The sequence below is a fragment of the Macaca thibetana genome, chromosome 6 (genome assembly GCF_024542745.1).
Source record: "Macaca thibetana thibetana isolate TM-01 chromosome 6, ASM2454274v1, whole genome shotgun sequence".
In the NCBI taxonomy this organism is placed as follows: Eukaryota; Metazoa; Chordata; class Mammalia; order Primates; family Cercopithecidae; genus Macaca; species Macaca thibetana.
The window spans coordinates 37,214,257-37,241,965 of record NC_065583.1 but is presented as its reverse complement, the minus strand read 5'-3'; the positions used below and the strand labels follow the sequence as shown (position 1 = coordinate 37,241,965).

The window sequence follows — 27,709 nt, the reverse complement described above, 5'->3', positions numbered from 1 at the left end:
ATCACACATGACATGTGATAGGTGCTCACGTTCATTAATCCAGCAAGTTCTTCTTCCTCTTCTTCTTCATCTCCCCTTCCCCTTCTCCTCCTCCTCCTCCTCTTCCTCCTCCTCCTCCTCCTCCTCCTTCTTTCTGCCACTTGCTAGGCATTGATCACTAATGTGAGTTTCTAGGTTTCCCTCTCTGTTGGGCCCAAGTACTGTGATAAACTAATTCACACTGAGATGTCTGAGATTTATTCTTCTCCCAAAAATATATGCAGTTTAAAAAGAAAGTCTTTTAGATCTTGATTATGAGTAAATCCCTGTGATGGAAGGTCAGCCATTCTGGCATCTGGGAACATTTGTTCTTCTCTAGCTACCTATTTGCCCTAGGAGGTAGAGATTAAGCATTGCAATTTTTACCTCCCTTTGCTGATTGCAAGGATTCAGTGAAGCAATACAGGTAAAATGTGTGGCATAGGATAGGTGTTTGATAAATGTAGATCAGTCTTATCACATACATAGTCTCTTTCTCTCTCACTTTCTCTCTCGCCTTTCTGGACATTAGGCATGTGATCGTATTTCAGGAATCTTCTCTCTCCAGAGTACCCTGTCCTGTGTTTATCTTCACTGTAATCAACAATTGACTCTTTTTCAGAGCTTTTTAATTCCTCTTCCCAGATGATAGACTGTCCAGATGTGAAACACTATCCAGGTGATTTTGCTGTATTTACCTTCTGCCCAAGTGGCTTTGCACCTTCCCAGCTGTATATCTGACACCCTTTCTTTCTCCAAGCTGTGTTTCCTCATTGTAAAATGAGGGCCACTTGGGGCCTCTCAGGTCTCTTCGAGGTCTCACACGATTCTCTTTTCAAACCACTGCTGTGGTCATGTGGGTCTGCCAGCACTGAGATTCTGCATGAGCATCCTGATTGGCCTTATCATGGCCATGCTTCTCATGCATTCTACATTTTCTGGTCAACCCTCACTGCTTCCAAGTAGTTTATGACTCATAAATGTTTTCAGATCTTTTCCACCTGTGTTTCTCACAAAATTCACAGGGTTCTGTAGCTCTTGAACAATTGCTCTGAATTTAACTTTTTTTTTTTTTAACCAGGAGGATTAATAGAAGTTTAAGTTTGCATTTGCCAATAAACCATAGATTATTGTAGATTTGTTACTCTTGTCACCCAGGCTGGAATGCAATGGTGCGATCTCTGGTCACTTCAACCTCCACCTCCCAGGTTCAAGTGATTCTCCAGCTTCAGCTTCCCAAGTAGATGGGATTACAGGTGTCCGCCACCATGCCTGGCTAATTTTTGTATTTTTGGTGGAAACGGGGTTTCACTACATTGGTCAGACTGGTCTCAAACTCCCAGCCTCAGGTGATCCTCCTGCCTCAGCCTCCCAAAGTGCTGGGATTCAGGCATGAGCCAGCCTGCCTGGCCATATATTTTTTCCCTTTTGGAGGAGATATCACATACTGGTTGGTTGTTGAGTATTCATTAAGCAATATTAGCAAATATTATATCTTAATTCACTAGCAAGGGTTTTTTTTTTTTTTCATGAACTAATTAAGTGCACACTTCACACACTGGTGATTGCTACCAAGGCAGCCCTGGTAGAACTGAAAAATGGTGGAAGGATGCAAAATGTCCCACACATCAGGAAGAGAACCACTGACACTGTATCCTTCAGGTAGTCCTTTTCATTATTTTCAATGGGCAGAGGGAAGGGAACTTACATTTTATATGTAAATATAATGATAAAAGACATAAGAAAGCCTGAGCTTTTAAGTTGTTCAAATAGCTGGTTACTTTTAGAAGTTATTGAAGGGCTGGAATCACTGGGGCAGTCATGTTTAACATCAATATTTAAACTCTTTCACTCTGTTAATACTTTTAAATATCTCTCATAGAAAATTTTCATGTTTGGATATTGTGTGCACTAAATAAAAAGCAGATGCTTTGTATTTAAAAAGATCTGAGTTTTAATTCTCACCACTTGTCAACTTTATAACTTTGGATCAGATAATTAACCACTTTTAGCTACAGTTTCTTCTTCCATGAAAAGAAAAGAATAGCATCCTAATTGACTAATGAGATTATTACTAATTCACCATTCACTAACAGGATTATTGTGAAGATAAAATTATGTAAAGTGCTGAACACAATAAAAAGACACAGGGAGTTCTCAATAAATAATATCTATTATTAGAATTTCACCAAGTTTCTGGTTTGGAAGAGTTAACTGTTACCTTATTCACTTTTGGAATCGCAATGCACAATAGGTAGCAAGGGAGCTACAGTACATCTTTTGAGGTGTTAAGTCAAATATGTTGGGACTGGTATAGCAAAGCGGTTACCATTCCAGAGAAGAAACAGGTTACCTACAAAGTAGCTTAGCAATAGTAATAGTGCCTGTCCCCTAAAGCATTGACCAGTATTAGTGCTAGACTTGCATAGGTGCTCAGAGGATAAAAAGGGTACGTTAAACAGATAGTAAGTGCGTTTACATGAATTTAATGTAGTTTTCAGGACTCTGGTTATAACATAAAATTTACTCCCACTAGATTAAACCAAAAGATAAAATCATAAACCTAGGGATTGGGCCCATTTAAATACTGCTAGATGTAGGTCTCTGTCTCTTCACTATTTCCCAGCTTTGCCTGTCTCACTTGGCTTCTTTCTGACTGAAAGTCCTCCCATTAGGTATGGAAGATGGCAATTGGGCTCACATACCCCTCACTTGGCAACCTCTCAAATCATAGGGCACATTTGACCCACCGTATTTCACCAGAACAGTCCCAATGAGGACTTGGATTCACCCGTCCTGAGTCTCATGCACTTACCTGAACCACCCACTATGATCAGGGGGTGGGGAGTACTCTGTTCAAATGTGGGGGGTCGTGTGTGCCCCTCTGAGAAGTACCACCACCATGGTTGACAGTCGTTTAAGGGCAATGTGAAATAGGGAAAGGGAAAGAAGGAGGCTTTTACTGGAAGAATGGAACACACAAACTCTGTAGTTAATACATATACATTTCATTTTAAGAGACAAAAGATGCCGAGATATTGATTGCGAGGAGCTGCAGGCTTTGAGAGACTTGTTCCAATTTACAAAAAATATCAGTGAAAAGAAAAATGAAAAAGGAAGTCTCTAGGATGAAGAGGACCAAGTAGGAAAAGGGGTCAGGATGAGCTGCAGAACCTAAAGTAGGCAAACAAATATGTTTTGGGCAGAAGTAATCAAGTGTGATCTTAGTCCAAAACAGCTGAGACTAAGATGAGGAAATAAAATGAGGAAGAAAGCAAGAAAAACATAAAAATGACTTGGAAAGTGGAATACATGTGTCATCAAGGAACACTTAAAAGAGCAAGGCAGTTCTACAAATCATTGCATTGCTCTAAAATCTAACATTGGAAGCTCCGGAGCTGAGAGGGTATGCCTGATCATTATCAAATAGGGAAATTATATAAATAGGAACCATGGGCTAAATGGTTAAGGAAGTTAATTTTTTACCTAATCGTTCAATGCTTTAGGGATGTTTATACTAATAAATTACTGAGTGATGGTCAATTTATATATACACACATATATAATATATATATAATATATATACACATTTTATATATAATGTATATTATATATATATAACTATATATATATAAAATAAATGTAAAACACTTTTAAAGTTCTTGATAGGCCTGTAGATTTTGCCATTTTCCTCTCTGGGTCAGCATGTTTTTGTCATATGTACATCGACTGTCTAGCAACATGCCTAAATATTTTCCATTCTAATGTCTTTTGCATGTCAGAATTTTCAATCCATTTTTCTTTTTGGGTGAAAGGTTTACTCTATCACACACACATTCACACATTCTAAACTAAACTTTGCTTTCTGTACATAACAGGCTTCCTCCCCCATTCATTTATCATGCAGCTATTCAATGAGCATCTGCTACTAGACGCCCTGGCATGCTGATCTGTGTTTGTCCTGGAGCATGGTCTGGAATTCAGAAGGAAACAAGCACATCCCTTATAGTCTAGTGCAGAAAACAGACATTAAGCCAATAAACCTAGAAACCCACCCATGTTTATACATTATGGTGCTGTGAAAGCAACGGGCAGGAGGTTGAGGCTAGCTTGAAAGTAGAAGGATGCGTGGCTGGTAAAGGGAAGATCACACACAAAACCTTGAAGTATAAAAAATGGCTGGCAGGGCAGGAGCTGAACTGAGGTGAATTTTTTTTTTTTTAAATTTTCATTTCCTAGCTTGTGCAGTAGAGCACACATTCCTGCAGGTCAAGAGTGTCTTTCATTTCTTTTGCATCCCTCGCAGGGAGTGTCCTCGTTATTAAGGTGTTGTCTCTCAGTGCAAAACACATCCCTTTATACTCTATTTGTGATGCCAGGACTGGGATTTGGGTTAACCACACAGGCTAACTATACTTTTCCTTTGCCTAGCTGGCTTTCTGTTAGGCTCTGTCAATAGGGGTGCTGGAAGTAGACACTAAAACATGGGAAGAATTCCTTGCTTGCTCCTATCAGCGTCAACTCAGCTTTTGTTTACTCCAAAACCAGTTGGTTCCAGTTTCCCTTTTTTCCCCTCTATAATCCCCAGAGCCAGGCTGATTCAAAGACACCAGCACCAGCAGGCCACATGCCCTCTTCAGATGTCTGGGTCCAACCTCCACACAATGCCTCCTCTAAGATTTAAGGTTCTAATAACTGCATTTTCTTTTACTTGTCTCCTTAGACTTAAGGATGGTAACCACCTTGTGTAGCCACTATCTTTGTCTCTTTACTGCTACCTGTTTGCATTTTCACTTCTCCCATATCTGTCTAACCAATACTTATGTTAAATTCTCCCTGTTCAGGTAACTGGTGGGGTGCCTGTGTTCCTGACTGACTCTGATGGATGCATGGATAGTTTAACTGTCTGTTCTTGTCCATACTAACCATCTCTCAGTAGAAGCTCCCACTGGGCCCCTCCAAGGCCAACTGTTCATGAGTAAAAAAGGTCAACTGCAAGCAAGAAGTGATGATTGTCAAGCTTGAAGACAAACTTTTTTCAGAAGCTCTCATAGCCTGCCTATTCCCGATCTCTCAGTATGCAATATCTTTTTCAAGGTTAGCAGAATTATAAAAACATCAATTTGGCCATTATTGACTTTTCAACTGGGATACCAAGAAAACCTTTCAGCAGCCTCGATAAATTAAATCTGGCCACCTAGCTCCCAGACTGGCAGGCTCCTACATCATTGACAGAGAAGACAGGGAAAAGCAGTTTTCCCAGCTGTTGCAGTAAATGATGTGCATTGTGCTCACAGCCATTAGCAGGTGGAAAATTTGAAGTGTGGGTACATTGCAGAGCTGCCTCTTTTAAAAATGCATAAGCACTTTGTGAGTTTGCTAAGTCATGTTTCACTCAGCTCAGTTTGAATTTTTCATAGAGGAGAAATATTCTGTAGTCTTTCCTCTTTAAGTTCTTCTTTATCAGTAAGAACTGACACAGTGAGGTCTATAGTGGAAGGGGGCCAAGTCTAATCATACCATTTGCTTGATTAGTCCTCAGTTTTTCTAAGTTGTAAAATGCTTGAAGATTTAGGGCTTTAAGGACTTAATATAACTGAGTTTCCTGCCTCTCCCTGTTTAATCCAAAATGCAAATTCTTTCCCATTCTGGATTTGAGTTTATTTGATGTGTTTTCAAGTAAATTTTTATCCTGAAGAGCTCATCCATTTGTGAAATTTTAAGCATTGCACTGTAAAGACTCCTTTTTCTCCAAAAACATCCCCTGTTCACACACCATGTGCCACACACAGTATGTGCTTGTGGTCACTCATTGGTCACACCATTCCTATGCTGAGGCAGACATTACTAAGTACTGAATACACATTTTCCTGATGCATCCAGCTGTAACATCAGTGTCATTACTAATGTGATATTCCAGCTAGACCTAAGAATTAGTTGTGTGGTGTACTGATGGAAGCATTATAATTATACAGCAAGCCCTTGATTTGTTTCCTTCATATGGAATAGTGTCAGGATTGTAGTAGAACAAAGATGTATAACTGAATGGAATACTTAGTGTGCCCCAAATTATGAAACATCTTTTACATTAGCTACCTCATTTAATTTTCTTCAAAGCCCTGTGAAGAGAATACTATTAACAGCCTTATTCTTCAGATGAGTAAACTGAGGCTCAGAGAGTTGAACTAATTTATGTAGGGTCTCATAGGTGACAAATTGTGAAGCCTGACTCTGGCGCCTGAGACCTGCACTGCCATGTTATCAACTTGATACAATTCAACATATGTGTTCAGCTCATTCATTGATTATTCATCAAACATTTATCAAGCCACTCTTATGCAGCAGGCACCAAAAATCATATTCAACAAATTCAGCAATGACTTATTAAAAAACAAGGTAGAGCTATTAGGTTCTCTGACCAGCAACTAGATAATAACTCCCCAAACAGGCAATAGATTTCCTGCTTTTTTAATATCAATAAATCAGACTTTTCTTGGAATGAAATGGTTTTCTTCCCACATCTGGCTAATCAATTGTAACCTATTTTCTCCCCAAATGGAGAGAATTATTCCAGCCAGTATTGAAACCTCAGCAAATTGGAAGCAAAATACGTTGCAATTTGAAGTACCAAGGTATTTATGAGATCGTTATTTGCTATAATTGGGGGGATTCTAGAATACTTTGTGTTACAGAACTGACCTTTCATAGATCTTTCCATACTTTCCAAGACTTGTAAGCACATCACAGTGGTTCTGCAAGGTCAAAGGGTCTGGAGCTTACATGTGTCATTTCTGTGTTCTGATTTAAAACCTCTTTGCTTGTAATTAGGTTCTTGGGAAGAGGGTAGTCAGGCAGACAGTGCTCCTAGAAAAGATATGGGGTGGTCATCTTCTCACATTTGATTATTTTTCAAACTTCACAACGACTCTTCATGTAGGACTACCTTTGGGCTGTAGTACTATTAATCCTATAATATTGGATGAGCTGGATGGGGCCCTTCTGATCCTATCTTTCTTTTTTGGTTTAATATAATATATAGACTTCAGAAGCCATCTCATAAATTATCTTGCCAAAATAAATGGCAAGTAAAACAGTCAAATGTTCTCATAAAATCTTGAAACACGGCAGCATGACAACCTCCACGAGAATTAAGTTGCTCAATTTCCCTTTGATAGTGATAGTGCCCAGAGTAAGTGGAAAGCAATACTTCTGTTTGGTAGCTGGAGGATCCCACATGACATTTAAATACATGATCATCCCAGCAGTTCAGGGAGGAAATAACTGCACCATTGCCAGGTTCCTGGCTTGGCACATAGTGAGGGCTTCATGCAATTTTCCACATGAATATACAGAAATCCTTCACATGATGGTGTTTGTGTTGTTAAAATAACTTTGGGAAGACTGGGTGCGGTGGCTCACACCTATAATTCTAGCACTTTGGTAGGCCGAGGCAGGCAGATCACTTGAGGTCAGGAGTTCAAGACGCACCTGGCCATGGTGAAACCCCCTCTCTACTGAACATACCAAAAAATTAGCTGGGCGTGGTGGCAGTTGCCTGTAGTCCCTGCTACTCAAGAGGCTGAGGTGGGAGAATTGCTTGAACCTAGGAGGTGGAGGTTGCAGTGAACTGAGATCGTAGCAGCACTGCACTCCAACCTGGGCGATAGAGCAAGACTCTGTCTCAAAACAACAACAACAACAACAACAAAACCCAAACAAAAACTTTTGTAGAAGTCTCAAGTTTTCTTCTGGGTCCATTGAATGAAATGACTTAACCATGGGGAAGGTGATTGACTCTTGGACAAAAAGACACAGCAATTGCTTCTCTACTGGTTCAGCAGGGTTTATGGCCAAAATATTTTGTAATCTTGCTTTAAGGTAATAGGTGTTTCCCAGCATATATTTCTTCTCTTCTTCCTTTCTGTATTTCCCCTTTCCCTCTTCTTTCTTTTTGTAAAAGCTAAATTCAATTTCTGCACTTTTTCAAAAAGGTTTAAAACCAGATTGTCTCTGGTTTGATGTGATTACTTTTCTTCAGTGCAATTCATTGGAACCATTTCTCAGTTAAGTCATTTTGGCATAGGGGTTGCCGAGTTTGGGGAAGCAGAAGCAGATTCTGCCTAGTGAAGGTAAAAAATGATGCCCTCAAAATGTATGCTGGCAGACAGAAATCATTTTCTATTACTAATATTTTCAGTCACCAGCTGGTATATGTTGAACAGTTTCTGTATTGCATGGAAAATGTATAATAGCATGAGATAACTAGAACAATACTGCTATTGTGATTCCTTTTGGCTAATTGGATTGTTGCATTTAGTTTAACAGCTTTAAAAACACAATGATTACTCAGTCACATTTTAGAAAGTGACTTGAAAGAGTGGGTATAATTTAGGAATACTTCTGGAGTTGTGATTTATAGAAACTTTTGTTTTACTTTCTCTTTAAAAATTGTATGGAGATAAGTAGGTATATGTTTAAATCATTTAGTGTGTAAAGAACAGGCATTATCCAAGAAGATAGGACATAACTTTCCTAATAGTTTTCATTCTAAGTTTTCTCTACTTTGACTATGTTAGAAATGGCAATAAAGTAAGATCCTACATAATGTGACCTATGATTCATGAGAATAAGATATGGTGTAAACCAAAATGGGGTCTCCTTTAAAACTATATAAAGGTACTACATTATCCTCGTCCTCAACATCATAAAGGAATTTGTTCTCTTTATTTTTATGGATTAAGTACAAAGAATTGTAGAAGTGCCCAGCATGTAATACATGATCAGTAAATAGTATTAAGTTTATGACTCCAGGAAGACTGTGGCTGTTCAGAGGGTGGAAGTGGGGGGCAGTGACTTATTTTTAGGAAGTTGCTTTGTGCCACGATTGTGGACTTTTTTTTTTTTTTTTTTTTTTCCTGGTTCATGGAGCCACTGTGCATCTGCAACATTGCTCTACCTTCAAATTGCTAAATGCAGTATTATGAGTCAAGACTCAGAGGAATGGGAGAAGAGGGACTCACATTGGCTGAAAAAATGACACAGAATATAGTTTATCATATAAATGAAAAGCTCACTGGCAAGACTAGCTTCAGGTGTGGCTAGATCCAGATACTTAAAAGTTATAATATGGCCTTTTATTGAATTTCTACATTGTTCCTTGGCGTATTTGCTCTATTACAACAATGGATACTTCACTATGCTCATATTAAGGAGCTCATGGCCTAGTAGCTAATATGATATATAACAAAATGTAATATGTGCTATAATAGAGGAACTTACAAAGTAGAACTATAATTCAGAGAGGAGAAAAAAGCAAATACGTCTGAGGAGAGGTTAACAAGAAATTCAGAGAAGTTATAACCTGCAAATTGTTTTGAAGTAGAAGCAAAGATTTTACTAACAAGGATACTGAATAAAATGGTTAATTGGTATGGTTATGGCCCTTGGAAGGTCTGTATTCAAATCTCAGCTCTGCCACTTTCAAATTGTACAAACTCTGGCAAGTTTCTTAAACTCTTGGGGTCTTAGTTTCCTTGTATGGAGACTGAAATTGAAACTACTGAGTTAACAGAGTTTTCGTTAAGGACCAAGGAGCTGAGGGATACCCAGATAGGGACAGGCACAGAGTCAGTCCCCCTTCTCTGGTTACTGTCATTCTGTTTCGATAGCGTCCTCCTGTTGTACCTGACTGCTGTCACTTGGAGCTTTTCATCAGCTATGGGAAATCGGCTAGCTTTTATTGAGAGTTTACTGTGAGAGAGATACTGCATTAAGAATTTTGACTTATCTAACTCCTTCCTGTAACTCCAGATAGTAGGAAAATTATTACCCTTAAACCACAGATGAGGAAAGTGACTCTGAAAATCTAAGGAATGTGCCGAGGTGACAAGCTTAATAAATGATGTTAGCTGGGTATTTCTGACTCCCGTGCTCATGGGCTCAAGCATTATACTATATTTCCTCTTATATAGCATGCCATCATTAATTTCCTCCCCTCATGGACTTGGCTTTTGGCTCCTGTTGCAGCCCACCCTGGGTACCACCCCACTTTTTCTAAAAGCATGGTTCCATGGTGCTTCTCTTATGTGTGTTTGTGTGTATGTCCAAGTGCTATACGGCTACTCCAACTGACCTGGCTGGCAATAATCCTTTGGGTCCTGTGCTTTCTTTTCAGGTGAGCCTTCCAGATGGTCACCCTCACACTGCGATTGCTGCTGCAAGAATGGCAAAGGTGACAAAGAAGGGGAGAGTGGCACGTCTTGCAATGACCTCTCCACATCCAGCTGCGACAGCCAGTCTGAGGCCAGCTCTCCCCAGGAGACGGTCATCTGTGGTCCCGTGACACGCCAGACCAATATCCAGACTCTGGACCGTCCCATCAAGAAGGGCCCTGTCCAGCTGATCCAACAGTCAGAGATGCGGCGGAAAAGCGACTTACTCCGGACTCTGACTTCAGGCTCCAGGGAATCGAACATGAGCAGCAAAAAAAAAGCTGTTAAAGAAAAGCTGTCAATTGAGGAGGAGCTGGAGAAATGTATCCAGGATTTCCTAAAAATCAAAATTCCAGATCGGTTTCCCGAGAGAAAACATCCTTGGCAATCTGAACTTTTACGGAAGTATCATCTATAAGGGAGGGCTGGGGGTGGGAAGATAAAAAAAAAAAAAAAAAAAAAAAAGTCTTCATTTTGAAATTAACCTCCTAAAAGGAATTCATATTTTAAAGGAAAAAATACAACTAATGATGCACATTTCTTAGAACACAATAGTCCATTGATATACTACTGCCTACTTTACCTAGTTCACCTTAACATGTAAATCCACAGGGTAGATTTCTTTCTAGATGTGGAAGTACAAGAAAATCTTTTTTAGTTATTTGTTTGTTTACTTGGTCCCATGTGCTAAGTATCTTATATATAATGAGAGTCAGCTATATAAAAGTAGCTGAGAGGCCTTGGGAATCGTTTATCCCAAACCGGGTTTTTTTCTCTCATCTTCTACCTCCCTCCTTTGAATGAGGGTATGGTAAAAAAAAGATCTGGCCCAATGGCATAAGTTTGGAATTTTAAATTTTGCTTTTTCCTTTTGTTTATGGGGTAGGGGGGGAATGGCAGATTTATATGACTTTTCACTCAAATCTATATGTGCCAGTTTATATTGACTCTGTATGCATGAGTATTTGTGCAACATAAGCACAACTAAGTATGTATATACACACTACGCACACGATGCCAGGGCCTAGACATCCCAAGGGCTGTACTCCTGCTCCCAGCAGCCCTCTCTTAGAACATTTCAGATGGATGAGCTTCTGACTCTTTCTTAAAATTCTTTTGGGAAGATTTCCCAACCTTTCTTCACAACGCTTTCTAACATCAAATGACCCTCATCATCAACAAATTGTATTCCTTATTTTGAAATTAATACCCTCAGGCTCCATTTTACTGCTTTGCTCTTTGTCTGCATTAAGAGAGGATGAGGAGAGCTGGTTAAACATTCTTTGTGTTAAAAAATCAAACATTCGTATTCGCAAAATTTTCTGCTAAATGACCCCACACTCAGCCTTCTTTACCCTGAACTAAATTATCACCTTTCTCTCCATGTTTTCAGAGTTCTTACTGCCCACAGTTTAATGGTGTGGCCTTTCCACGTAATCCACATTAAGTTCTGTGTTCCTGTGTTGTGGAACTAAGGACAACACACAGTACTCAAATAAGGGTCCGGCCTTTTGTTTGTTTTAGAGAAAGTTGTATTCCACATACAATCTAATAATTTCTTATAAAAATTTTAAGCTACGAAGCTACATTTTTACTTGCTGGTAGCCTTTTTTGTTTGCCTTTGGGATTCGGGGTTTGGCTGTGCCCATGCTAGGGTTTAGCTGTGTCATTTTTATGATGTTTGTAACAACCCAGCAAGGTAACTGAAGCTCCAAAGTTAAGGTTTCAGATTTCTAAATGAAACAATCTTTTTCAATTACATCCTATCCAGTATAGACACAGCCAAAAAGAAACCGCTAATAGCTATCTATCCATGTAACTCTGTATTTTACTAAGGTACCAATAGCTCTTTCATAGACTTGTGCTACATGAAGGTTGAAAGACCAGTTTTTATTTTCAGCATTCCTCATGCATTTCAGTAGTAACCAAAAATTGATTTGTCAATTATTAATTGTGTGCCAAGCACTCCTAATTTGTTTCATTGCGTGTGTGTGCATGTGTGTATGTGTACCACAGGTAATAAAGGCAATTGGATGATATCTGTAGGAGGAAAACAATGACTAATTTCTTCCTTTTAAAATCTTTCATTGATGCACATTTATTATGTAAGAGGTTCTGTCTTGATTTCTGTTCTTAGTGATGATTAGTATATGAATATTTTTCTGAATTTTTGTAATTCTCGCCTTCACACTTGGATGACAGGCTCAGCTAAGTTTTCCTTGTCCTGAAGGTTTGAATGGAGTTTAAAGTTTTTACATAAGTGAAAAAGAAAGTATATCTTGGGAGTTGAGTTGTCAAGAGAATTATAATTTATGAATTTAAGTGATGTTCTTTTCTGTATTAATATATTAGCAGATATTTGATCTTAACTACAACATAGCTTTGTTTGTAAAGCCTACCAGTATGTCTTCATTATTTTCAATGTTTCTTGATAGCACATGAAAATACCATCATCCTAATAACAGAAGATCTTGCAAAGAATCACAGAGCTTAATGGGTCAAGAAGTTGAATTTGGGGAAAATATCCTGAAACTCACTTTGATCATATGATAATTGTGTTATCACTGGAAGTGCTGTCAAAGACTTTGGTGTCTAACTAAAATGGCCAAAGTTCCAACTTCCTTAAATTTCAGACCTGACTGTAATGGCCTCAAGATAGAGAGATACCCTCATAAGAATTAAAGAATTAAGATGATAGTCAACCCAATATTTCTACTACATTCTTTAAACAGGAAATTAAACACTGCAAAAGGAGTGTTAATGGCAGTGTTCTTCTGACCCCTGACCTGTCATCAGTTTTCTCTGCTCTGACATTCCTTATATACCCAGTGAACAAAGCTAGAATAGAAAACCTGTTTAAAACAATCACAACAGCAGTATTTTTATTTTGGGCCACCTCTCGGCTGGCACCCATCCCATAGTAAAATATTCAAGTAACTAAGACAATAGCATGGCGTTTATTTGTGTGAGTGTTGGTATAGAGATGAACATAGACCTGACCAGTAAAAGGCTCTGAGGAGGCTTAAAGTACCTAGTTTGAGTGGAGTTATCAAGTGAGGTTCAGGTAGCCTGCAACATTGGAAATGAGTTCTGGGTAAGTAAGTTATAAGAGTACATGCTCTAGTAACTCTGGTAGTCACTGTGACTCGGGCATGTTTCCCTGAAGTTAAAATAATTTTTAGAACTTTTTGTTTAATTCTGAACAAAAAATGTATGTGGTTTGCTTCTAGAACATTGGTTATGACAAGGGCCATAAATTGCTAATATAAAGAAAGTAGTAATATCAAATGGATACAATGAATGGGGAATCACATGTATGGAGCCCCAACTTAGATTGCCTTCTGGGAAATCCCACTAAAATCCAGTGATCTTGGGGAGATCATTCTCTAAAGGTATGTGAGTCGTCTAAAGTCAGAAACGTATTTACAAAGTCCTTCTACCCACTATCAAAAATGAACTGATCCACATTCAGCAGGAAAAGGGGAAGACAGGAATATAAAACTACTAGATCATATGGTAGTGTGATTTTCTTTCCCCCGCTAGGAAAAATTGCACTGAAATGCTGTCAAAAAATAATGAAGTGAAGTGGCTTCCAATATATGCACTGATGTTATCCTTTGTATTTATAGGCACAGTTATCTTACTGAAAATGCATGCACGGTGAATTAAAATAAAAGGGGGAACAATGCACAAATAATAAGTTTTCCCTTTGCTCTTTATTCCTTCATAGTTGTATCTATTCCAACCAATTCATTTTGGGGGAACACATTTATTAAAGGGTGCTGACATGGAACTTTTCTCTTTTCAGTTAGCCTTGTTCGATTCAGAGGAACCTTTATCCATAGGCACAGATGTGTTGCTTGTTCTCGGCCCCATTACTTCCTGTGCTTCTGGATTACTTTTGCTTTCCTGGGCTTTAGATTCTTCTCTGAGTATCCTTTGTTGGTGTCAGACAAAACATGCTCCAATGAGACAAAAGGAAGGCATGTATGGTGTTTTGCAAAATTACTTGACACCAGCTCCCACAATGGGAACCAAATTTTGATTCTTATACATTTTCCTTTGTTGCAATTCCAGCCTTCCAACTTTGTATCTACTATAGAGTGGATCTGTGAATTTGAGTGCTGGTATTTTCTGCCACTATATACTATGCCATGGAATTTGACTAGCCTTAGTCTTCTAGATGATCTTTACTAGAATTAATAAGATTCTTTCTGTGAATTTTTAGGAAGAATTCTTTGTCACCTCCACCTGACACACCAATTTTCAAAAGAAAAGCGAAGGGAATTCATTTTTCCTTATGGTGACTCTTTGGCAGATAAACATTTTTGCCAATTTGCATGCTGGGTTACGGGTTTAGCATGGGCCATTTCTCTCTTTAATGTCTTGGTATTATTGGCGTCTTGCAATCTTGATGCCCCACATTTTAAATTTATTTATTTTCTTTTATATTGTCAAAATAGTACACTAGAGAAAGAACCAGAGTGAACATTCGGTATCCTGAGTTACAATGGAGTTACATGTCATTTGTATAGAACTGTATAATGATTAATATCTGCAGAGAAATTAGACCAAATGAAACCTGCTGGCATAGGTTTGATTTATATTGCCTTCATCATTCTGGTTTCAGACGAAATGGTTATTGCTCTCTACCACTGCTGAAAGAATAGAGTCTTAAACTTTAATAATCACAGCCTTGTGATGCAAGCACAGAGCTTATTTGTTTGAAATGCCTATTATTCTCATCTTGCTGTATATGTTGGAATGGAGATTCTTTTTCCAGTGATCTCCATTGCAAGCTTTTTAACAGTGTTTTTTAATACTCAGTATGCATAAAATTCATGTGTAGCACTTGTAAAAATGCAGATTCCTTCAACCTATCTTCAAAGAGTCTGATTCGGAAACTTGAAGCAGGGCCAAGAAATTTGTATTTTGAGCTAGTCTCCTTAATAATTTTGATGAAGATTGTCTATAGACCTTATTTTGAAAAATTCTGCTATTTAGGGAATATGCAGAGACCAACAGTTCCTTTACTTCTTAGAAGCATTTCCTCATTTTCTCTTACTTCCTTCCCACTACAAATAAGTCAAAGCATGCATTATTCATTATCTTAAGAGAAAAAACCCAAAGAAAAACATCCTAAGACTAGGGCAGAATAGATTTTCATGAATTCTTTGCCATTTCATCTGCTGTATGTCAACCATAACCCTTTCTCCATATTGTATGTGTATGTGTATGGGTTTTTTCCCAAAATAAAAGCCTACATTATTACAGTCTTAGCTCTGGGTAGATGGGAGCACATCTCTGAGTGAGATGTATTCTAATGATACCCAACAAGAAATAAAAATAATGATCTTTCCCAAGGAGAGTTGTTTATTTCTAGGCCCTTACTTAGTATGAGTAGGAGGAAATTGAAAGTGACCCATAATTTAATGATGTATATGGCCCCAAAGGTGATTCCATTAACTGCACATAAAATATAACCAAAATGAATATGGAATGATTAGTGAATTCAGCTACATTTTACCAAACAAATCCTGTGCCATTGAACTGCTAAATTTGTCCAATTTGACTCAATCAGGACTATGAAGCTCTCAGATAATTGAAGATCATGAACCCTGACATTAACTAAAAACTTGAAGCCAAACTCATGTTTGAGAATAAATGCCAAAAAAGAAAAAAAAAAAAGAAAAGAAAAGAAAAAGAAAGCAAGAAAGAGTGAATTCAAACGGGTTTCAATGATCCAATTGACTCTATTCATTTAACAGAATAGCTGGATACATACCAAATTCCCACATTATAAGAAAGATAAAAATAGAGATCACGCTTGTCATGATCATGAGTGAATATGTGAGTAAATATTATTGCCAAAGGAAAGTGAAGTACGCTTAATGAAACTGTTGAACATGAGCAACTAATTATGTTAAACTGGCCAAGATTAAAACAAAAATGGTTAAATTTGATTCAGTTTGTTGCCCTCTCTCCTCTGCTTCCTAAGTGGGATTCCTTTTCTGTCCCAGCTTCCTAAGGTTCAAAAATGTTTCTCTTGTTTGTGAACAAATTTTGTTGCCAATTAGGTAAAAAATGTTAAGTTCCCAGACTGTCATCCTTGCATTATTTAGGAAATTTACTTTTAAAAGGATAAAGAAAAATGTGCCTGGCCTAGCAACTATCAAGGGCTTGTCCTGGAGGAGGGCGGGGGTCATCTTCCTGTTAATCAGCTTTGTAAAAGCACTTATATGCCAACCAGAGGGTTTATTAAGTCTCTTGTCTCCAGCAACCTCCTCCATCTTATCAGTTTATTTTTAGAATTGACCTTTAGATAATTTACCTGCATTTGCACAGTGAAAAATCAACATAACTTTATATTCTCTTCCTGCTGACGTGGTCTCCATCCATCACAAATGGAAGCAGAACTGATGTTTAATAAAGTAATGAGAGTTGCTTTCAAATTATATCAGTGTGCATGTGTGAGTGTGCACATAACCATGTGCAATTTTTAGGTTTATGTCAGTTCAGTGGATAATGTGTGTGGGAGTGCTATCTGAGTGTGTGGAAAAAGCCTTTGGTTGCATAGTTTAACAGCTTTTTATTTCAGCACAATAGTTTGTCTTTACTGTGGATGTCAGTCCTTGAGAATGTTAAGTAAAGCTGGTCTCCTCATGTGGAATTCAAACAATACTATTTTCTGGGGAAAATTCAAACTCATATCCACGTATATAGTGAAGAGTGGCATCTTATTCAAAAAAACAATGCATTTTTCAAAGCTAAAATAGACATAGAATACACATTAATCATCAGTAGTCTTTTTTAATTGCAGCCAGTGGTCAGTGGTATATCTACACCTTTAGGTGAGAGACAGAAAAATTTCAGGAAACTCTCCTTGATTCATGTGGGTTATGTGCATTTAAGGCCATGGTTTTCAACCAGGGGTGGTTTTGCATCCCAGAGGTCTTTTGGCAATGCCTGGAGATATTTTTTGTTTCATGATTTGAGGGGTGCTACTGACACTTGATGGGTATAGGCCAGAGTTGCTGCTAAATATCCTACAGTGCACTGGAAAGCCCTCCATATCAAAAAGTTATCCAGCCCACAATGTCAATAGTGCTTAGCTTGAGAAACTCTAAATTAAGCATGGGTTTAAATTTGTCAAGGCATTTTTTTTTTTCTGTACCATATACGGAAGTCTTCCAGGTCAAGAAATAGGATAAAATAGAAAAATAAAAATCAGAACCAGTTTAAATGTGTAAAGGAATTATATGTATGGAAATTATTTGAAGTTACATGTAATTATCTCTTTATACACATGTGAAAGCTGAGATTTAGAGAAACAGGAAACTTTTTCCAGGGATCTGGTAGTGATGAGGAAGGCCTGTAGTTTATGTGTCTTATCTTCTTCTACTTCAGTCTTTCTGCTTCAGAAAAATTATACTTCAGGGATGTTGTCAATCTTTTAACAGCTAAATGCGCTTGTTGTGAAGCACTCTGGGATCCCTTTCAGTTTGCATGATCCTGTTAAAGATGTTTCCCAAGCTGATCAACAGTAGACCACAAGGTGCTCTCAGAAATGAAACCAGTAAGGGGGACAAAGTGTTTAGAGCAGGCCAACGATTTCATTGTCTGTAACTGCTTATCATACACTTTGTTACTTTGAGTTGAATATTCCCTCACTGAGGATGGTAAAATCTTATTGGAAAATATGTTTCTTAGACTTACACAGCAGGGGCTCCTATGTTCTTGTTTCCAAACGTGACATAGTCTAAGCACAAGTCCTGGCTACTGAGCCTTATTGTTTAGTTTACATGTACTGACTTTATTAGAACACAAAGCACATTTGTGTCTGATATGATTTGACATTTTTCTTTTAATTTATCATACCAACATCCCAGGGATGGAGTAATGATAGGGTCGTTCTAATTCCATTTTATACACAGGAAACTAAGGACCCAGAAAGTTTAAATCAGTCATTTATTTGTTTGTTTATGCATATATCCAGCAAATATTTGTTGGGTACATACCATATATAGGTCACTGTCATGAGCATTATAATGTCTAAGCAATCAAATTTGGAATAAAGAACTTGAATTAAGTTCATTCAGATCCTAGACTGACATTATTTCTGTATGTAGTTCTGATCAATATTCTAGAATTATGGTTTAAATATCAAGTTATAGATAATATATATTACAGATTTATTATTATGTACCAAAAACTCTACTAAGTACTTTTCATGCCTTATCTCATTTAATCCTATCATAATCCAATGAAGTAAGCCCTGCCACTATCCTCTCTTTACAGATGAGGTCAGTGAGGCTCAGAAAGATAAAGTAGCACATAAAGGCTCATAGCTAAAAAGTGGCAGAGCCAGATTTTCCTCTGAGATTTCTAAACTCTAAAGGCTGCTGGCTCAACCATCTCATTGTACAACCTACTCTCTCTATTCTCTGAACTTTGCCTGTTTCTACTCTCTCCTATTCTAAACAAGGTGGGATCTCAGTCTGACATCCTTCCTAAAAGTCATCAGTTTTATTTTTTTTAATTGCAAATGCCATTAGACTTGCATCTGCCTAGGAGGTAAAGGAAGGGCAGATTTGCTACAGGTTGTACTTTATGCCACAAAAATTTTCAAGGGGGCAATAATGTTGTAGAACAAGTATCTGGTGAGCACTGACATCCTAAGAAACTCACCATGATAAGCTAGCTTCCATGTCAGGAGAAAATGACACCTGCAATTGCTTGCTGTGCTGCATACAGGTCACTAGGGCAAGCTTCAGGGGAAGTAAAATAGGTGTATGAGCATGTTTATGTGTGTTTATATATGAGTGTATCTATGTCTCTGCTATTTTCATCTTTTGGCTTGTTAAACAAATCTCAGTTTTTTATTCAAGACAGGCCAAAAGTCCAAATGTAATTAACTGCCCTCAGCATCTCATTGTTACTCTTACAAGTTGGGAAAAAGAGAGGCAGCTTTAGAAAAGAAACTTCACCGAAATACGTGCATGTGTGTGAGTGTGTATGTGTGTGTGTGAGAAGTGTGTGTATTTATGTGTGTTGTGTGTGTTTATGTGTAAAATTATGTGTATATATGTACATATGTGTGTACATCTATCTTAATGTATATATATACATATCTATATAGCTATACATATGTATACACCCATGAACAAAGCTCATAGCTTAAAACTTTGGAATTTTGAGTTTGGAGAACTTATTATTATTACAATTTATATTTGGTTTCCTAGATGGTCTAATATAGTTCTAATTTCCAAAATTCTCTCCCACTAAAAGTGTATATATTTATTTATGGTGCCGAGAACATTAAAAAAATATTTAGATTTAATATCTATGGATAATAAACCAAAAAAAGTGCATTTAAGGAAACACCAAACTTGTAAAAACTGGCTCTCTTATCCAAACCATTTGTTGGAATTTCAAACTACATGTTTTCAAACTTCTTCATTCAAAAACAAACAAACAAAACAAAACAAAGCAAAAAAACAAAAACAGAAAAAACCCCAAACACTACCAAATGAACAGTCATAATGTTTAAGAAGAAAAAGAAAAATGTGAGTGTATGATAGCACAAATTCAATGGTTATTGTCCTAGTGGTGCTTCACTTACCTATTGGTTAATTTATTATATCCTGGTTAATTTCACTTTATCACTTATGAGGGTTCCTGTGTCCCTACATGATTTGTTGGTGCAGCTAATTATCTGTTTAATTATTAAAGCTATAGTAAATAATTTATAATATGCATACTGTAAATAGATACTAAAGGTCAAGGGCACATTGTAATAATCACAAATTTTTAGTCTCCTGCAAATAACCCTTAAAGCCTGTTTATACAGTACCCAAATACTCGCTCACAGAAAGAACAATGTAAATCAAATACAAGAAAACCTTACTTACCTATTTTGGCATTCTACAGACATAACAACCAAATGACCGAATTTTGGGCATCTTAAGGATACAGTAAGTTTTGTACTCATTCATAGCCATGTGCTTTGCATATTATTGGGGAATGTGGAAAATATTTAAAGTCAACTTGTGCAAACAGAGATTCCCCGCTGCTCCTTGGGATCAGTTTGTATGCACACAAGCCCATGCCTTCAACTGACAGTCCTAGCACAGATCCCTCCTCCCAGAGATCTGTCAGAAGCACTTGTAAACTAATCAAGCACGGTCACTGAATCCTTTTTTCACCAGCCTTCTGCAGATGTTGTCTTAAAACATAAGAAAGAAAATCCCTTTTTTTAAAGCAATGAAATGTTCTAATTAGGTTTGAGAACATTTGAAGGAGTAATTGTTTTCTCCCCAAAATTTTGGAGCAGAGGGGAGGTTTTACATCATCCTAACTTCATGTTCCTCTGTCATTTTATTTTATTTATTTATTTTTAATTCCAAAGGAGAAAGTTGAATCAGGAGAATTTGTCTTAAAACATCCTGTTTAGTTTAGAGATGGACAAACTAATGTATTTTTGTAAATCATGGGTGGCAGATGTCAAAATCTCTCATTAATTATCCTGTTTTTATCCCTAAGGAAATTGATTCATGAATTATTGGAAAGGTATTCTAGTTAAAACACACAGAAACACAAATTTAGGGGAGCTGCACTTCAGAGAGTCCCACTGTAATCTGTTAACAGAATCTGCTTTAAATGAGTCACTCCTGAGATCGGCAATGACTCCCAGCTTAGTCTGTAAAATCAGGAATCTTTGTGTTCGCTGAAGGAACTTAATAATCTTAGTTGAATTCCTCTTCCCCATGTCTTTTAAAACCAGAGCACTGGGTCGAACCTAACCAGCAAAATAATTTGTCCAAATTAAATTGATGTGTTTACATAATATCAGCACCACCCTTTACACTTTTAAAGTTAAAGACCCTGTTGATCAGGTTACCTGGAAATCTCAAATGCATCTGACCAGGGATTATCAAGCTCCTCGTGACATCTGTTTCTGATGCAATGAATGTGATGTTACCACAAATAGAGGATTCTGACTTTTGCTGGTACTAATGCTGAGTGGTGACTTACTGGGGCCTTGCTTATGTTACCTTTTCCTGCCCTCATTCAAGCACTTGATGACTTGGGTCAGTTTGTTGCACATTGATGAATAACAAGTGACACCCAATGAAATTACCTCTTCTCCTTTCCAATACAGTTCACTTGTACATAAATGTAATGTCAAATTGTTTACAGGTTATTTTTGTGTGTAATTGTGATAGCAGATTTAGCTCAAACTTTAAAGGAATTTGTTTACTGACTGGTGTTAAAATGAATGTGCTTATTACAGTATAAACATCATTAATTATGGACTCACATGAATGCATGTCTACATGTTGTCAGTTCTCAGCAGCTCGGTTATTCAGCAAAAAGTCTGCAGTCTGTGAATAGCAAATATACATAAACTACTGTGACTCTAATAACTCAGTAACTGTTTTTACCTTGGGATGTAACACTGTAGATCTTAGCCTGCTGTATTTCTTTCTTACCTATTTGTTTTGCGAGAACAACATAATAGAAAATACTACTACTAATTGTCCCAATGGAATTGCACATCATTTTGGTAATCATTGGTTCACTCAGAAGGCAACTGCCTATAGATGGAACAGCCCTGAGCAACATATAAATATATACATGCATATCTATGTATGCAATATCTACACTGCAAATTACTACCATCTATTCTCACTGCCAATGGAAACAAACTACTCTTTTCTTTGGATTCATTGATGGATATAAAAAAATTAATTTGCTATTAACTGCTTTCATATTCTGTTTAGTTCTTATAGTATGGTAAATGATACAGGTGCAGTATCAGTATTGTAAAATTGTATGGTGAAAACTACAAAAGTCATTCTGTGGATATATTTTAAAAGGAAGAACAGAAACTATATTTCAGATTCTTGTGTGAATATAATTACAGAATAGGTAACTATTTTTATGTGTTTCCATAAATGACTCCATTTCATATGCATTGTAATTTAGCACCAATCATAATAAATCATTTGGTAACATTTAGTTGTTATATATATGTATTTCCAGTATACATAAGAGACTGATGAGTCAACATTATTTCATGCTAACTCAAGAAATTTAGATGAAAGATAATTACCATTGCAATTAGTTTACTTCTGGTGTGTTGTGGCAGCTTTCTGAGTTGGGGTACAGAAAAGGAGAAGACTTAATGAGTTGGTTATTTGATATACTTAGAATTAAACTGTAATAAGTGGAGGCCTTGCCTTTGTCTCTTACTAATTGGATGGCTTTGTACTATTTTTCAAACCTCTTTAAACACCAGTTTCCTTATCTGTAAATAGGAAATAGAAATAATGGATACATCACAAGGTTCTTGTGAGAGTTAGATAATCCATATAAAGCACTTATCACAGTATCTTGTACATTAAATAGGTGCTTAATAACCATTATCCATTCTTATTACTATTATTCCAAAATGCAAATTTAACAAAGGAATTCAGCTTCACACTGAATATCTGAAAATATATATATATATATATTTTACTCTTTACCATTTTATGACATTGCTAATAGTGCTAAGCATTATGTTTTTTAATCAGAAGGGAAAATTCTACAAAAAATAATTTTACAGCTTGGGAGAGCTTTAGAAATAATTCATCCTTTTGCTATTGTGAGTGTTTTTGGTGGCATACTTGCCCCATGATACGCACTGAAAAAATGGAGGGAATTGGGCAATGTAAAGTTTGAAAGATGTAATCTCCTTTACACATTCCACCTTGCACTTTAAAATGCTCTTTATTATATTTAAAGCCCTGGAAGTTTTGCAGAAAACAAAACAAAACAAAAACTTTCAAACTTTAACCCAGAATCTCCCAGACTGGTCTCACCAAAGATTCTTCTGGTTTTGAGAAACACACTTTGGGAAATGCTTATTTAACCTATTCCCTTCCTTGTATTTCTTGTACAGAAGGGGAAAGTTAAGATCTAGAGAGGAAGAGATGATTCTGGGTCTAGAATTGTATCTGTGGACTCAGGCTAGGACACTTTCTCGTAAGCTATCTCATGTAAGTGAGATAACAGTTACAGCTTCGTTTTGAGAAACTATTCTAAAGCACAACATCCATACTGCATAGACCCAAAGTAAAAAGTCCCACAAGGTACAGAAGGCCAAGCAGGAGAAGGTGAGGATCTAGTCTACAGGAATCCGTCTTAAAACTCTGTTACCACTGAGATAACTTAGGAATGAGATGTAGAGTCTATTTTGCCTTAATAAGCTGATCCTTAGCAATAATGGCTACAGGGATGCTGTACCATGCTGAATTTCAGTCCACAAGAGGGATGGACGCTTAGATAGACCAAAGTGATGCAGGGGTTTGGAGAGAAAATTTTCCCATTAATTCTTTTGTGGAAAGCTGAGGGCTTTCCTCTGAAAACTTGAGAGAGAGGAAGCAACTGTGATGGAGAATTGTGAAGTTAATGACCTCCAAAGCCTTAGAAATTGACTAAATAGAGCCAAAACTTCATTAAATTTAGGCACAGGGAAAGGCTAGGCCTCCACTGTTCCAGAATGATATAGACAAGTAAAGAACCAACATCAAAAGAAAAAGTTGGCTGCATATTTACAGGATGAACAGCAGGAAGGAATTTGTCACCATTGTTCTGCCCAGAACAGCAGCTAGTTTTCCTCAAAAATCAAGGGTCCTGAGAACACTCCCTAAACCTTCTGTGATGTGGGTGGTGAGGACACAAGGGGGTTCTCTTTACTTACTGGGAGCCTGGGTGGAGAAAAGGGTGTATGGGGAGCCCAGGAATACAGTGGTAGTGGATCAGGAGAAAGACTCCTCCTGAGCTCTGTGGAGAGATTTGGGGAGATTCGTACATAGCCGCTGATCAAAAACTCGTCCTTCTGACAAATTGAATTGAACAGGACTTGATCAGAAGGATCATAATTTTTGCAACGAGGACAGTGAAATAGGAAAAAATACCAACTGCTCAGACAATACTTCTTCCCTCCAATTTCAACCCAAAGGCAGCATTCCTTCCTATGACTAAAAAATATTCAGAGCCCACATCAGTCTTGTCCCAAATGGCAACTGCCACTGAAACAGGTCATGATAGGTCTTCATTTCAATAAAGGGATGATAAAAACCCTTAGCCAGGCAGAGCAGCTTCAGCCTTAAGGAAGCCAGCCTCATGTTGCAGAGTTAAAAAAAATCAATAGGTCAGCAACAAAGGCTCAGGAGGGCAGGGTTCTCAAATTCTAAGATTGCCAGAGAGCTCCATGTATACTCCATAAACTCCTTGCTTATTCTTAGCTACCATGTTATAAAAGCACCAAAAAGAAATTCTGAGGACTAAGCTCAGTCTTTGACTTGTGTTTCTCTTTCTTCTAACTCACCATATGTTGTGTCTTTAGGGTAGCAAGAAACAAAAACACCCTACAAAACTGGAAGATATCTAGAATATTGAAATGGTATTGCTCTTCCTCTGTGGCTAGATCTGAGATCAAACATGCTATTCAAGCCTGTCTGCTTCCTGATGGATATGCAGCAATTAAATGGGATATCTCCAAGATACAAAATCACAGACACTTAGGTACCTTTGACACAAATAAAGCTTTTCTCCTCTCCGTCCTCCCTGGATGTTCCACTTTTTTCTATACATTTCTTTTTCTCTCTTTTTATTCTGTTTGTTCTTCATGTGTCTGGAGTACAGGGTAAACATGTTTAATAAATCACAGCATCCTTTATCTAACAGTGCCCCTTTTCCCCACCATACACTTTTCTTGAAACCTCAGTTTATTCATCTATTCTGTGACTGAGGACATTGAAGAAGATATATTTTTTGCACCCTTTTGTCATCCCTTTCTCAACTGATTTTTACCTCAGTTCTGGCTGGTCTCCTATTTGAAGGAAGAGGTAGAGGTGGGGAGGATTTGGTGGTTTCCAAATGTTGACCATTTTAGATTGTCTTTGAGAGAAAACAGCAAGTCTATCTAGGAGGAAATGAAAGACAAGGAGAAGGTGAGTTGAATGCTGGTGAACTGTGGTCTGTGATCCTAAAGCTATTGCAGATGGGTGAGCTACCTTTACTGTTTCCTCCCTGGGGATGAAGTGGACACCCAAGGCCTTTCCCTGCTAATTTCCACACATGCCCCAGTTTAATGACTCCTTTTCTGCATTAACATTAACCATTTGTTCCAGAAAGTCCAGCATGAATTTCTGTTTTGTCTTTAACATGGATAGACGGGAAGGGATCGGAAATGGTGAGAAAGTAGTAAACTTATTGGAGTTAGACAGAGAAGCCACAGAGTTAGCCGCAAATCATTCTTTCTCTCTTTGCCCCTGGGAAAGAGTGGCCCTTCGTACCTAGAAATAATAGTCTGTCATTTTTTTTTTTCAATCAGGAGATGGAGGCCCTAGTCTCTCCATTACCTGACATTAACAAATGTGAGAGAGTATGAGGAGGGAAAAAGATGTTAATAACAATCAGGTTTGTGTACCTGAGGCATAAGAGAGCTTTTTTCCTGCTAGAGTAAATGAATAACATGGTAATTAACTTGATCTACTCTTTAGGGAGCTACTACCTGCAGGTCCCTTTGCAAAGCCCAGGCTTTATGCTCATAGTGCAATGGTGTTCACAATGTCCTCTGGCACCTTGAGGTTTGCAGCATGTATTCTTATTCATCTATAGTTTCTGAAAGCTAAAGCAACAAGTGGGGACTTGGAAAGGACTGCATCATTTTCCTCTTAGTTATTTCCTATAACATAACTTCTCATGAGTCTGTACAACTATGGAGTATCTTACACTGCTGTGTATGATGCTTTGAGGAAGTGCTGGAAATATAGCAGATTAAAAATTAGCCAAAAGAATATATGAACATGTCAGTATCAGCTGTTTCCCATATTTTGTGGTACTCTTTTTTTAATAAGTAAATATCAACCAAAGACAAAAACATACAAGGGGAAAAAGGATGCCTTCTTTCTTGAATAGGAAAAATTTATTATTTACTGTTTTATGACATACAGACAATATAAATCCCATCCTTTTAGTCCCAAGGCTGTGAAACCACCCAAACAGAAAAAGGTCTCCAAAGTACACAAGACCCAGATTCAAGGATTCCTATATGTATGCCAAGAACCTTAAGGGAAGAGCTGGAGAAAGTCTCAACATAAATGCAGAGCTCTGAGAATATGTTTTTAAAGCCTGAGAAACAGACCAAAATGACAAGAGGTAAAACAATTATAGATCCTACAGGTACAAAATTTTAGTACATTTCTTACAGATCCAACTTCACTGATACAATCTCATGATTTTTTCTTTCTCCCAGACATTTCCCTCCCTTTGACACTAATTGTGTTTCTGCTCTGATTATCTTATTGGAATTTCTCAGAGTACCTATAAAAGAGGCATAATGTAGGTAGCAAGGAGTTGAAGTGAAATAGGTTCTGGGAATGGGGAGAAAAATGGTCTTGAGCCTTGTTTCTCAAAGTCCATTCTATAAACAGGCAGCCTAGAACTATAGAGTCTCAGAACCACTCCCACTTCCAGTCCTACTGGATCAGAATCTGAATTTTAACAGAACCCAAGGACATATGTCACATACACATTAAAGTTTGAGAAACATTGGCCTATAAAATATGGCAGAATTAATAGTGCTATCCTCAGAGGCAAAAAGGAGAGGTTGAGACAAGGGGTATATGGAAGGTAGATTCTTCCAAGTGGGTCCGTGGCATTAGGTAATGTGGAGGTTGCCATGTGAGCAATAAAAACACCACTGGACTCAGCAAAAACCTTACACTCCAGTAGGGATTGGGGTCCTACTTTAGCTTCCTTAAAGAGAATAACTGTCAGCCAAGAATTTTGTATCCAGCAAAACTAAGTTTCATAAATAAAAGAGAAATAAAGTCATTTTCAGACAAACAAATGCTGAGGAAATTTCTCACCACCAGATCAGCCCTAACAAAAATGCTAAAAGAAGTTCTAAATCTTGAAACAAAAGGTGCACCAGAATTAAACCTCTTCAAAGCATAAAACTCTAAAACAATAAAAGACCTATAAAACAATCACACAATGAAGAAAACAAAGTATGTAGGTAACAATCTAACAAACATGATGACTGGAACAGCACCTCGCATCTCAATATTAACATAGAACATAAATACTCGATTGCTCCACTTAAAATACACACATTGACAGAATAGATTAAAAAATCACAAGTCAAATATCTGCTATCTTCAAGAGACTTACATAATATGTAAAAATTCATATAAACTCAAACTCAAAGTAAAGAGGTGGAAAAAGATATTGCACACAAATGGAAACCAAAAGCAAGCAATAGTAGATATACTCATATCAGATAAAACAGACTTTAAAGCAGCAACAGTAAAACAAACCAAAAAAAACAAAAAACAAAAACCAAGAAGGTCATTATATAATGATAAACGGATCACTCCAACAAAAAGATACTAAAATCCTAAATATATATGCACCTAACTCTG

At 37.4% G+C, this 27,709-nt stretch overlaps 1 protein-coding gene across 4 annotated transcripts in view; it reads left to right on the top strand.

Moving 5' to 3' along the window:
• KCTD16 (potassium channel tetramerization domain containing 16) overlaps positions 1–15,058 on the top strand; it is a 313,427-nt gene extending 298,369 nt beyond the window's left edge. For all 4 annotated transcript variants that reach the window (XM_050794941.1, XM_050794937.1, XM_050794938.1 and 1 more), the window contains one exon: positions 10,193–15,058. In XM_050794941.1, the coding sequence (XP_050650898.1) occupies positions 10,193–10,647 (455 nt within the window). In that variant the 3' untranslated portion in view covers positions 10,648–15,058. The remainder of the gene's footprint in view (positions 1–10,192) is intronic.
• Positions 15,059–27,709: the final 12,651 nt, after the last annotated feature.